At 38.7% G+C, this 13,478-nt stretch overlaps 1 protein-coding gene across 1 annotated transcript in view; it reads left to right on the plus strand.

Annotated features, from left to right (window-relative positions):
- The first annotated feature begins 7,801 nt into the window (after nucleotides 1–7,801).
- Nucleotides 7,802–13,478, plus strand: part of FGF12 (fibroblast growth factor 12) — a 525,903-nt gene continuing 520,226 nt past the window's right edge. The window contains exons 1-2 of the mRNA XM_036352398.1: nucleotides 7,802–7,909; nucleotides 8,062–8,204. Coding sequence (XP_036208291.1) covers nucleotides 8,192–8,204 — 13 coding nt within the window. The 5' untranslated portion in view covers nucleotides 7,802–7,909; nucleotides 8,062–8,191. The remainder of the gene's footprint in view (nucleotides 7,910–8,061; nucleotides 8,205–13,478) is intronic.

Raw genomic sequence — 13,478 nt, forward strand, 5'->3', positions numbered from 1 at the left:
GTCCACAGACACAAACTCCCAGTGTTAGGGCTGGAAGGAATTGACAGGCTGTTTTGACCAACTCCTTTCTTTGACAGAGGAAAAAACCTGGACTAAGTCTCAACCCTCGACAATATCCTTCTTGTAACAGCTCTTAGTTATTAACTATTAATACCTTGAAATTCTCCAGAGAGAAGGAAAAAATGTTTGTTGAATGAGTTTGAAAGTGATTGGGTAGGGTGAATGAAATGTTTGCCAGTCATAAGCTATAGGCATAAATTTAAAATCAGAGGAAAAGCAAGATATTTTAAATTGGGACAGACTTCTGATGATTGAGCGAAGGTGTGGGAACATCAGCAGCATCATGGTCTCACAACCTCAGGGTCTAAAAATCAGTACACAGAATAACCCTCTGTGCACAGCAGCAGTCTGGGTTCCACCTCTAACTACAATCCTCATCTTTGCTTTCTTAACAGCTAGTCCAGTTCAGTCATCTCAGTGGGGTAAAATGATTAAAGAGGGAACAATGACAATGTAAACAATTCTGGAAAATACTTTCTTAAAGATAGCAAATACAAAAATCCACTTGCCTTTTAATTTTCTAAATTGTGGAGTGTCAGTATTATCAACATGTGGTCATGATCCTCCAAGTCCCTTTTATTTATTTATTTATTTATAAATATATTTTTATTGATTTCAGAGAGGAAGGGAGAGGGAGAGAGAGATAGAAACATCAATGATGAGAGAGAATCATTGATTGGCTGCCTCCTGCACATCACTGGGGATCAAGCCTGCAACCCGGGCATGTGCCCTTGACCAGAATCGAACCTCTGACCTTTCAGTCCACAGGTCACTACTCTATCCACTGAGCCAAACCGGCTAGGGCCCTTCAAGTCCCTTTTAATAATGCCCTTGGGTAATAGAGCTGTGGGATCCATTATACTATTATATTCTTTTGCTGTTATTTAATTTCATCTGGCTGAAATTACTCATTAATTTTTTCCTCCCCGTTTAATAGCACAGTTTTTGGCACTGCAATATGGTTAATTGCTTCCTTTCTGCATTTTTCTTTGCCTAGGTAGCTCCAGCCACTAAGTGAATAGAGATTTGAATATAAATACAAACAAAAAAGGTTTTCACCAAGTAAGAGCACTGGTAGTGAAAGAAATCTTTGCTACTATTCATCACACAAATGATACACTTGCACCACATCAATAGGCATCATGTAGAACACATTATGGTGGTCGTTTATTGCAGGTGATACATTTAGTGTAATTACCATTTTTCAGTCCTCCAATAAAAACTTCTGGTTGTGTTTACTAAGTGAACTGAATAGAGTTCTGAAATAATAGTTGTCAGTGTAATACAAACAGGGCAAGTCCTTCAACCAAAGAATGCACACAATGGGCATAGCATTATGGAGAAAGCTGGAGGGAAAGGGGGCATTAGCAGGCTTGACTCATAATCTTGTTTGTAACTTGCCACTTGACTTTGGCAAAGCTGTTTTTTCCCACTCTGAGCCTCAACTCAATTTCACTTTTGTATAATGTTTGGACTATAATATTTTTGAAGTTTCTTCTAGCTGTGAAACTTTAATGTAAACACTGTGAATCCACAGACTACTGGTATACCCCAACACCTAGAATAATATCTGGCATATGTAGGTTCTCAATAAATATTTATTAAATGAATTAATATTGACTTTTTAGAACTACTTATTCATGTGCTATTTTTCTCAGAAAAAAATATTGAGCATCTATGCATTTGAATGGGAGATGTTGAGAGTATAGTGTGAGAAAATGGCTTTTTTGCAAATGTCTACATTCCTTCAAGGCAGCATTGTAATGGTGCATCTTTTGACTAACACAATATATATTTAGTCTACTCTTATCACAAAACTCAGGGATTGGGTGTTCTTCATAATAATCCCAACCAGATTTGAGAATTTACTTTTGCATGTCACTTTGTCACGTTGTTTCTTATCCCTAGAGTGGAAGGGGCAACTAGTTGCAAAGTGTTTGCCTCCTTCCCCCAGTATTCTGTTTGAACTGATTATTTCAACTTGTATCTACTTGGGACCTAAACATTAATGAGATTGGCACACCTCATTTCAAGTAGGCATCATGCCAGTGTAACAGATGGTCTTTGAAATTGTCAGTTGAGAGTGTATGTATAAATCTCTAATATTGTTAAGTGAACAAAGTCCTTAACAAGAAATGTCAAAAATGTTTGTCAGTTGGCCTCCAGATGCCTTACCTATGCATCATTACTCTGCCTCCCACTCTGCAAGTCTCTTTAGACTCTTAATAACTTTCAGAGAAATTATTGTTAAATGATATAGACAGGTGATTCCTTGGCAAAATACACCCAGATGATCTGCATCCTCTTTTGCCATTTCCCATCTTTTACAGGCTGTTCCTTACATCCATTGCATACCTGCATCCTGTATCATGGCTATTAAAACTTTATCACTTGCCATTTTCTTCTTAGGAAGACTGTTATTTCACCTTCACTCAAGGAAGAGAATAAAAACTTCACACATAGTATGTAATAAAGATAAGTTGGCTTTCTGAGAGACACTACCTAATCTTCACAGCATTGTTACTTTCACGTGGCTTTGCCATGTTGATTCATCATCTTTTTTTCTTTGAAAATTTTGTCGTCTACTTTCTTCTTTCTTCTTTTATGACTAATTTCATCCAACTTCCTAGACTCTTTGTGAAGGCATGGTCCATGTAGGACTCTGCCTAAGAGATACTTGAACCTAGAGCTGATAATTTATGTTTTGCCCAACAGTCAACACTGCACACTTTTTTAACTTCCCCTTGATAATCTTCTGCTTCTTGCAGGTCATTTATAATCCTGTTTATGTCATCAGGATTGCTGATTGATGCCTCCCATTTGCCAAATGAACTGGCTTTGCAGCCATGGAAAAAGCTTTATTTCATTAAACTCATCAAGTATTAAATAAAACCTTCTAAGCTCCACACACTAGAAGCCAGAAATACAACAGTGAACAAATGGATCTGGTTTTTGTCTTTGTGGAGCTTATATTCTGGTGACAGCTTAGAACTGACAACCCAGTAGAGATGGTGTGTTGACCACTTCTTCTGTCCTACAGTGAATACTCATTTGTGGTGGTGAGTTGATCTTATTGTCATCACCAAAAGCAGTTCTCAATAGTCAACTGTTATTTTCTTTACAACAGATTATCCAATTATACAAGATGAATAGTAAGAAAATAATTGGGCACAAAGAAAAGGTCACAAATTCCTTTCAATTTATATTTGTCACTTCTGGAAAAACAGAGTGAGAATATGAAAAAACCCCAATATGGGCTTGTAATTGATTTGACATATTATTGAGACTCTCTTAGTTGTTAATTATAATGTAACACATTGTTGTTAATTATTCCCATTTATTTATATTATTTTGTACATTCCAGTAGGAACCAAAGCTAGAGAATCTGAATATGCACACATAGCCAATCAATTACATGGGTTAACCAGAATTAGGTTGGAGTGTCAGTGTTGGCATTGCTACTCTGATTCAACAGTGTAGTAGAAATAATATGGCCATATAATTTATTGCTGTAAGTAGGACAGTTTTGATGATGAAAGGGGACACCCCAAATACAAGGGGTCTAATCCTACCTAATCTTGGCATTTTGAAATAACAAATTACTGGGCTACTAGTCTATTTTCCCATTTTAAGTTAATCATCAAGCAAGTTCATCATAACTAGGTCAAATGATTTCTTATTGACACTTTCATGAAGCAATTCAGCCCTTAAATCCTCTGCCACTTTGGTGGTGGAGGTGGTTGGGGAATAAGCCTCTATCTTTTTTAACAAAGGAGGGAAGAGTTTGAAGGCTTCCAGCCTCTAATTTTTAAAACCTACAGGCTGGCTTACTGCCCAGCCTTTTCTGTGCTCCCACACCAACTGTGATGGTTTCTTTATTATACCTTACTATATATTTTAATATTATTTATGTTTCTCTCGCCTTTAATAAGGTTTTATGCTTCTGTAGGGCAGAGGGCATGTTTTATTCATATGTAACCCCTCTGTGCCTCTGGTTGCTCATCTTTAAAATACAGATAATAATAGTACTAACCTCATAGGATTTTATGAAAATAAAGTTAACTAAAACATTTGGAATCCTTATGATAGTGCCTGGCACATAGCTCTTAGTAGTGCTAGCTAAATGTTATCATCATTACTTGTTATTATAGTACTTATAGTCAATGTCATCTACACAAAACATGTATGCTAACTATTATGATACATCAAACATTTATTATTGTTTCCTATATTCAGGACACTACAAAGATATATGATATGCCCTAACCGGTTTGGCTCAGTGGATAGAGCATCAGCCTGTGGACTGAAGGATCCCAGGTTCGATTCTGGTCAAGGGCATGTACCTTGGTTGCGGGCACATCCCCAGTAGGGAGTGTGCAGGAGGCAGCTGATTAATGTTTTCTCTCATCGATGTTTCTAACTTTCTATCCCTCTCCCCTCCTCTCTGTGAAAAAATCAATAAAATATATTTTTTTAAAAAGATATAGGATACAGGAACCCAATTTTAGTAATGATGGAGAACAGGAGTGAGATGCACAATGATAATTATTGTACAAAATAGAAAGTAATAGGTGATATAAGAGAGGTAAAGAGATAGCAATATTATTTTTAATAGGGAACATTTTCTGATTAAAAAGATCAGGGAAGATTGTAGGAGTTAGATTGTAATTTTAGTTGAATCTTGAATAAAATATAATATTTGGCTATGTAGACATTTGTTTTAGAGGTGAAGATATTCCAAGGATGACTATGTAAGTAAAGCTTTGTTTAGGATAATGACAAGCATTGTCTAGGAGGAAGCTTGGAAAAGACTTGAAAGATAGTCTGGAGCTAGATAATGGAAAGGTCTTGAATGGCAGATCACAGATTTTATATTACAATATGATTCATTTTCTATTTAATAAAGCATCTGGGTTTTAAAAATTATGAATAAAAATCATGAACATTCACAAACTAGGAGGCTCTCCCTGTTCTTGTTCACTGTAGACAATGGGGAGGTGGTTACATAAGAAGCCACCCTGTAGTAGCTGGATCACCTCTGCCTGAGAGGCAGGACCCTCATTTCTGAGCCTGGTTCTGCTCCACTGTGTGACCTTTCTCAAGTCAAATACCCTCTCTGCCTCTCCATCTGTAAAAGAGTAAATATTAAGGGGGTATATAGATGGACTCTAAAAGTATCTCCTTTTCTAAAACTATTGAGAGGAAAAGAGGATTTAATGGAGTACAGTGTTAGGAGCAGAAGATATTTATCCCAATAAAATAGGATATTGTTCTTTTTTTTAAGAAATCATTCTAAGTAGTTGCTCTAATATAATTATTTTTTTAGACAGAAAATATTTGCACACTATAGAAAAGAAGATGAGGAAAAATAAGAACAAAAAACCACCTATAATGCTGTCCCTAACACATCTACACACATTCTGCTCTGATAGTTTTTGTCAGTTGCCCCTTTCCAGGTCCAACGCTCACCCACCTAGTCCCCTTTTCTCTGTTCTCCTCTTCCTCACCTCTTAGTTGATAAATCTCTCTAATGTGTGTTTTGGGGTATATTTTTCTTTCTAACCATCCATCTTTCTGTTTTTCCTTTCTCTGACCATCTTTCTCTTCAGCCACCTGTCGTCATATATGTATATTAATCATAATATTTTACTAGATTGTGAGAATGAGAAGAAAAATATCAGATGAACTTCATTAAGAACAAGTTTAAGGAAATAATAGACTATTTCTTTTATTTTTTTAAAAAAATACTTTATTGATTTCAGAGAGGAAGGGACAGGGACAGGGAGACAGAAACATCAATGATGAGAGAGAATCATTGGTCGGCTGCCTCCTGCACGCCCCACACTGGGGATTGAGCCTGCAACCTAGGCATGTGCCCTGCCCGGAAATCGAATTGTGATCTCCTGGTCCACAGGTCTGTGCCCAACCACTGAGCAACACTGGCCGGGCTAGACTATTTCTTTCTTTTTTTTTTTTTTAAAGTTTATAGTTTTTTTTTTTTTAATATATTTTATTGAGTTTCTACAGAGAGGAAAGGAGAGAGATAGAGAGTTAGAAACATCGATGAGAGAGAAACATTGACCAGCTGCCTCCTGCACACTCCCCACTGGGAATGTGCCCGCAACCCAGGTACATGCCCTTGACCGGAATCGAACCTGGGACCTTTCAGTCCGCAGGCCGACGCTCTATCCACTGAGCCAAACCGGTTTCGGCTAGACTATTTCTTAAGGAACAACTCTACTCTTACTCTTAGCCTACTTCCTAAACCTGTCAAAATTTAAAGAAATCCTGAGTTTTGTGATTTTTCCAAATATTTACTTTGGCATGCAGTATGAGAGCCCAAAGGTTAGTAGACCTTAGGTTGTGGCCTCTGTAATCCCACACTCCAGTGTTTTAATTCCTCAGTGCTGCATGGAGGTAGGCTTTGCTGAACCACAGCCGTTCATCAGCAGGAGCCCTCTACTAATAAATGTCCCAGTCTGGTTGAACTGTCATGATTAATATTTGTAATCAAGGCCTTCAGACATTGGAAAATCCCAGGATGCCTTCTGAATCACCAGAAAACTGAATTGCCGTCAGCCTCAGGTTTCTTGTTGGGAGTACATTTTATTGTATTTCAATGTTTTGACAATTGGGATTAGAAGTCTACTATGGAGGGATCTTTGTGTAACCTGAGGTGTGATTAATCTGCACATCTCTCTCCTTAGCCATTCCAGACAACAGAGTTTTCTAGATTTGTTTTTATGCCTGACAATAAGACTATTATTCTCAAGGAGAGAATATTCTCTCAGGAGAATTTGGACTATTGAAAGAAAAAAAAGTTAGTGAACACACATTTATTTCCTTACACATTTTGCAGATAAACTAAATATAGTGTGGCTTTTAAAATACTCTGATATGGAAGTGGTACTTCAGGAATTTCTGGCTTTCCATCTTTTCCTATAGCCTTATACAGGAAAAGCACTCCTCCTCTGCACCTTCATAAAACGATGATATGTACAGTTTTAAAGTACTTATATCAATAAGGTGCCTCCCCACCTTTGGGGTCTACTTCTTGGTTGATTGTTGGAAAAAAGCTAAAAAGAGCCCCCCCCCCCCCCCCCCCCCGCCAGTATCCTCAGTATCATTGTTTAGAGAACTTTCCAAGCCGTGGTGCCTATTCATGGGCGTTTGGGGATGGAGGCAAAGGGGATCTCAGGGAGGCAAGGAAATTCTAGTCTGAGCAGCAAAGAAGTGGGCGAATACTAAGCTTTGTTAGCTCCAGGGCTACTCCCATCCCACCCCCTAAAAAAACAAAACAAGAACAGGAATGCAGGAGAAATATGAATCCAGTGGGGGAAGTGGGTCCTGCAGGGGGAAAGCGTTCACCTGGAAAGTTACTGCAGCAGTAAGGAGAGAAACCCAAAAGATGCCCCTCAAATAGGATTCCCAAATCCCCTTCTCTTCCTTCCTCCCCTTTCTGCCTTCTGAATAAAGCTGGAACCAGCTCGTGGACCATAGGTTTCTGTAATCCATCCTGGAAAAATCATATGAAACCAGGACACCATCCCAATCCAATCCATTTCTGGTTTGCAAAGGAAAATCCAGTCCGGCCTTTATTTTTTGCATTGCTTCCCTGGGCCCCAACGCTTCAGCTATTCCGTGGTGGGGATAACTAGGGAAGGTATTGGGGAGAGAAACGAAGGGGGCGGGGAGCAGGAGGCGGTGAAAAGGGGAGGGAGGATGCCCTGCGCATGCGTGCCAGCGCCTATGCAAATCGTACATCCAGAAAGCAAAGTGGGATGATCTGTCACTACACCTGCAGCACCAAGCTCGGAGGACAGCTCCTGCTTGCAGCTTCCAGACTCAGGTAAAAATCATCTGAGCGGGCACCGTGCATGCATTTCAATGCCAGATGTGCGTTGCAGTCTATCCCTCATAGAGGCAATCTGCTGCTGCTGCTGCTTAGTGTCCTTTGGTGGCTGATTGCAGCTTCAAGGTTTAAGAAATCCCATCTTTCAGGAAGCCTGAGGGAAAGGAAGGAAGTACGGGCGAAATCATCAGATTGGCTTCCCAGGTTTGGGAATCTGAAGCGGGCCCACATCTTCCGGCCAACTTCCATTGAACTTCCCAGCACTCGAAGGGGACCGAAATGGAGAGCAAAGGTATGTCTCTATCCCCTTCGGGGGACTTCCCGCTGCATGTGCGTGTGGCCAAGGCAGTCCTCCGCGAGGGGACTGCAGTGCTTGGGGAGCAAGCATCGGACTAGGTCGATAGGAGATGCTATGTCCGTTGCAGCAGCGGGGAATCCTGGCAGGAGGGCCACTTCTTGTTAATTCACAGCTCGGAAGACAGTGTTTAATACTCCGTCAGTTGCTTAGTGAAGTGTGACGAGTTGTTATTTATTATTTTGGGGGTGGGGGTGGGGAGAGTCTTTAGCTGGTGGGAGAGGAGAGATGTGTTGGTAAAGCAATTTCTTTTCTATGGAATCGATGAGCTCAAATAAATACAATTAATTTGCTTTAGTATTGCTGACAGGTATGTTTGTATCTGATATCCAATAATGCATTGCTATAAAAATGTTTGGGTTTCTCCACCCCCACCCCAGGAAGATGGTATTTTTGGGTGTGTATGACCACATCCTACTGCATTTTCAATATAAATCAGCAGATAAATTGGGTCTATTTGAAACAGTGTGCGTTAGAACTGACCTCTAAGAAGAACAGAGTGCTGGGAGTACTGCTTGACTCCCAAACACGATGAATTTACTAGTTGTGGACATGTATATCTTAATATTCTCCTCCTAAGCAATTCTGTATGATGTGTACATACTAACTGGGAAAGGGACTGTAAAAACCAACTTCTGATGGCATATTTAATACACAAAAACAAAATGGCTATTACAACTGTGAGACTGGATATCCTTCGGGTTTAACCCATCTATGCAGGTCTCTTCTTTCTCCTCCTCTTCCTCCTTCTTCAAACACCCACCAGATTGCAATAGCCTTGAGTGATGTGGTCAGATACCCAGGAGAAATATTGGATATACTTGATTCCAGTGAAAACAGAAGAAATGATGTCAACTTTTATGAAACTATATTCATTACCAAGCACTGGAGAAGCTATATTTGAGACAAGGTTTTATTTTTAAACCAGGAATGTCAGTCATTGTGCTAATGTGCTCAGGATCAGGGGATGGTGGTGGATTTCCTATTTCTGGGCTGATTAATAAAACTAGCATGCTGAATGATAGCAGGTCTATGTTCAAGGAAGTATTTTAAGTATTTAATTAGTAGAGTTAAGTATTTGAACCTAGGTAAGTATTTACAGTATGAAAAGAACTGAATTAACATGAATTCAGACTAGCTGGCAATTTTTAGTTTAGAAAAACTATTGTTGTGATTCGCTGATGAGCACTTTAAATGACTAACAGTGATGTACATATATGAGAAAATCCAAATACTTATATTTCTACATATACATGTATAAGTATAAAGAGGCATATATTTATTAACTTTATTATAGAATCCATTTTAAAATGAGAAACCAGTCTTAACTCATAGAGCTCTGTAATATTCCAGTTGATTAAGTATTTCTGGAACATAAAGTTAATGGTAGACAGAGAGAGTATTATTTTACTATGAAATAGATTTTTGTGTGCTTAGATGACACCTGCTGTATGGTTATTAACTTGTTTTTGTGTTTGTTTGTTTGTTTTGGCAATGATCCTTGGTAATGTTTGGCTTCCAATTTATATACTAATTCCTGGCCCATCATAAGGACGATGTATCTCTTAGCAATACTTTTTTATTTTCCTTCCTTGCTCATAAAATATATTACATGTTACTCAAAATTCCAGTTGGTTTATATCTCAAATTGACAGTAGTAGAGTTCTAGATATTCTACCAGTCTTGGTTTTGAAAGGAGAAAGAATCTGAGAAATATATCTGAGAAGAATCAGGCCAGAACTCCTATAGTTATTCAGATAACAGTGATACAGGCATGAATCACAGCATTGACCAAAAGGCAGTGAAGAATTTTTCCCCAAGCCAATATTGTGGTTATTCTGCAGAGGTACCATATTGCCTCACACAAAACAAATCATAAATGTTTTTATGCATGTTAGCACTTGGGTTTCCTTTACAAAGCTGAATTAGCTAGGTAGTGACCACATTAAAAACGGATACATTTTTTACATACTGGCTTTATTTTCTAAGTTGATGCAATTGGAACAGCTAAACATTGTAGCTAACTTAAAATTTGTATTAGTATATTAAGAGGTGTGTGTTCCATTCAAACTGGTCCATCTTTTATACTTTACGCTGCCATGTACAAACTTCTTTCCCCAACAGATTCAAATCAATTTCTAGGAAGACATTCTGAAATGTGAGTACATATAATTATTTTTTCTACTGGAAACTCTTTTAATATAGATTAGAAGAGTATTATGGTATGATTCAGTTGAGGGTTCAAGAGTTCTTTATCTCAGAAAAAAATCTAATGGCTCAATTATTATTGACTCCTGTCACTTGCGTTTGACAACCTTCACATTACCTCTAGCATTTGAAAATCTTCCTTTGAGCACTTGTCCAAAGTTTCTAGCAAGTTGGACTTCAGTTATTTATAGCTAAGATCAATTTTCTTTTGTTTCTTTCCTTATTGCTTTGCTCCTCACTTCCTGTCATCCAGGGAAAAGAAGAGAGGAAAATAAATCAGTTGCCCTAGCAATCAAGTCACCATCTAATTTCAGTGATCTTCATGCACCAGGGTAATTCATATAGCTGCAAAGGTTTGGGTTGGTTGGTGCACAGTCGGAACAGCTTTGACAGAATTTGTGCCTTGCAGTGGCTCACAATCTTTGCTGCGCAGTAGAATCATCTGGCATGCTTTGTGGCCATCCTCGGGGCTAAGTGGCACCCCATACCAATTACATCGGAATATTAGGGTGCAAAACATATAGGTAGTTTTAAATGATCCCAGATGCAACGATGTTTGGGAACCACTGATTTAGTCTCTGGATAATAAAAATGTGGGTTGAAAACTAACTAGCTTTTTTCAACTGCAGAATATTTTCTTTACTCCAGGACAATTAAATCAGAAGCTTATATTAACAAAATCCCCAGGTAATTTGTATTGAATCAGAAACTTCTTTTAACAAAATCCCCAGGTAGTTTGAGAAGCACTGATTTAGAGTGAGGAAAGATATTTATCTATCATCTATCTATCTATCTATCTATCTATCTATCTATCTATCTATCTATCTATCTATCATCCATCATTTCTCTCTTGCTCTCTCCCCTATTTTCCTCCTCTCCTGACAACTCTATTACATCTGTCTTTGTCTAGCTATGTTTTTAACATCAGGCTGGCATATTAGGAACACCTGTAAAGTTTTTAAAGCATAAGAATGCTTAGGCCACATCTCTAGACATTCTGGTTTAATTGGTCCTGGAGTGGAACCTGGGCACAGGTATTTTGAAGAAGCTTCCCAACTGATGATAATGAATAGCTAGAGTTACCCACTGGTGTTCAGCTGTGGGCAGGCCGGATCCGGCCCATTTGAAATGAATAAAACTAAAAAAAAAAAAAAGACCGTACCCTTTTATGTAATGATGTTTACTTTGAATTTATATTAGTTCACACAAACACTCCATCCATGCTTTTGTTCCGGCCCTCCGGTCCAGTTTAAGAACCCATTGTGGCCCTCGAGTCAGAAAGTTTGCCCACCCCTGGCTAGATCCTTGCTACTCAAGGTGTGGTCCACAGACCACATTACCAGCAGCATTAAAGCACATCGACATTACTTGGGAACTTGTTAGAAATGCAGACTCTCAGGACCCAGCCTAGATTTTACGAATCAAATGTGCAGTTCATCAAGGTCTGCTGGTCCTTTATATACACATGCAAGTTTAAGAAGCACTGGCCTAGATCTTGGAGAATTGATTATATCTGAGAATGACATCACTTCAGGCCTCTCAGTAGAGAAGATTTGATATGATCTCACTAATCAATCTGGAAGCTCCTAGATATGTAATCATGATATAGGTCTTCCTGTTGCTTCTGGACAGAATGGAAATGAAAGGAAAATAAATTGCCTGCTTGATGGTTAGATCAGAAACAAACCCACTTTTTAAAAAATATATATTTTTATTGATTTCAGAGAGGAAGAAAGAGGAAGAGAGAGATAGAAACAGCAATGATGAGAGAGAATCATTGATTGGCTGCCTCCTACACGCCCAAAACTGGGGATCGAGCCCGCAACCCAGGCATGTGCCCTGACTGGGAAATGAACCATGACCTTCTGGTTCATAGGTCAATGCTCAACCACTGAGCCATACCAGGCAGGCCAAATTCACTTCTAAATATCCTCTCTCTGCTCTTCCTCAGGCCATTTACTTTCAACCCTGATTATCTTTAAACACTTATTTTCTAGGTCTATTCTGAGCTCCTGACAATGTCCTGATATATATCCATGATAGTGTGATATTAGACTTTTTAACTCAAGGTACATCTTAACAGAGTGAATATAGCTTTACCCTTTTCCCGTTGTCATATGTCTCTGCTCAACTCTTTTGAGATTCATTTGCTATGGCCCTTGTTCCATAAAATCTCCCCTGACCTCCCTATATCTAACTTGTCCCTTACGTACTGCATTTTTTTTTTTTTTTACAATCCGCATTGTAATTTTATGCTCTTTATGTAAACAAATGTTTATTGAGCACCTGCTATATTCCCAATGTGCTAAGAAGCAATCTCTGATCTTAAAGATCTCACTCTCATATCCCCATTAATAGACTGTCCTTCTTGTGTAACGTACCTGCAGCTACCCAGGAGCCTGCCTCATATAAAACATTTCCATGTACCTATGCAAATGTGTACTTGAGGGACTCAGATTGTGTATGTTGAACGGCATAGCCTTGATTACTTCATCATGCCTGTTTATGCACCAGGAGATTGTAAGTTAGGAAAGGCAAAATATGTTTGGCTACCAGGAGGGCGACAGAAGCATAAATTTGATTTCAGAACTTGGAAGTCAGTAACTTGATCTGCTTTCTCTATAGAGAGCTGTATGTATGTTCCCAATGAATGTTCAGCTCTGTTCTGGGTTTCACACCATCCATTAGAGTCCAAGCAGAGCCACGAACTAATGCATTTAATGTACAGAGCAGTTATGTCTCTGAAAACAGAATGTTTCACCCTACAGGAGAGAAAGAAAATGTCTACGTAGTAACTCATTTAGAGAACTGGGAAGTGATTTTAAGAAAAGCTCCGTTGTGATTAAAAACAACAACTAAAACACTGAGGCCATGGTGTTGAGATAAGTAAAATAAAAGGCAGTAAGAAACATAATGTAACAGAATAGGCATTGGATGGAGGAGATCCTCATTCTTCCTCCAGTGTTACTCTTATTACATCATTAGTTATAGTTTTCCTGTCTG

The sequence above is a fragment of the Myotis myotis genome, unplaced genomic scaffold (assembly GCF_014108235.1).
Source record: "Myotis myotis isolate mMyoMyo1 unplaced genomic scaffold, mMyoMyo1.p scaffold_m19_p_2, whole genome shotgun sequence".
In the NCBI taxonomy this organism is placed as follows: domain Eukaryota; kingdom Metazoa; phylum Chordata; class Mammalia; order Chiroptera; family Vespertilionidae; genus Myotis; species Myotis myotis.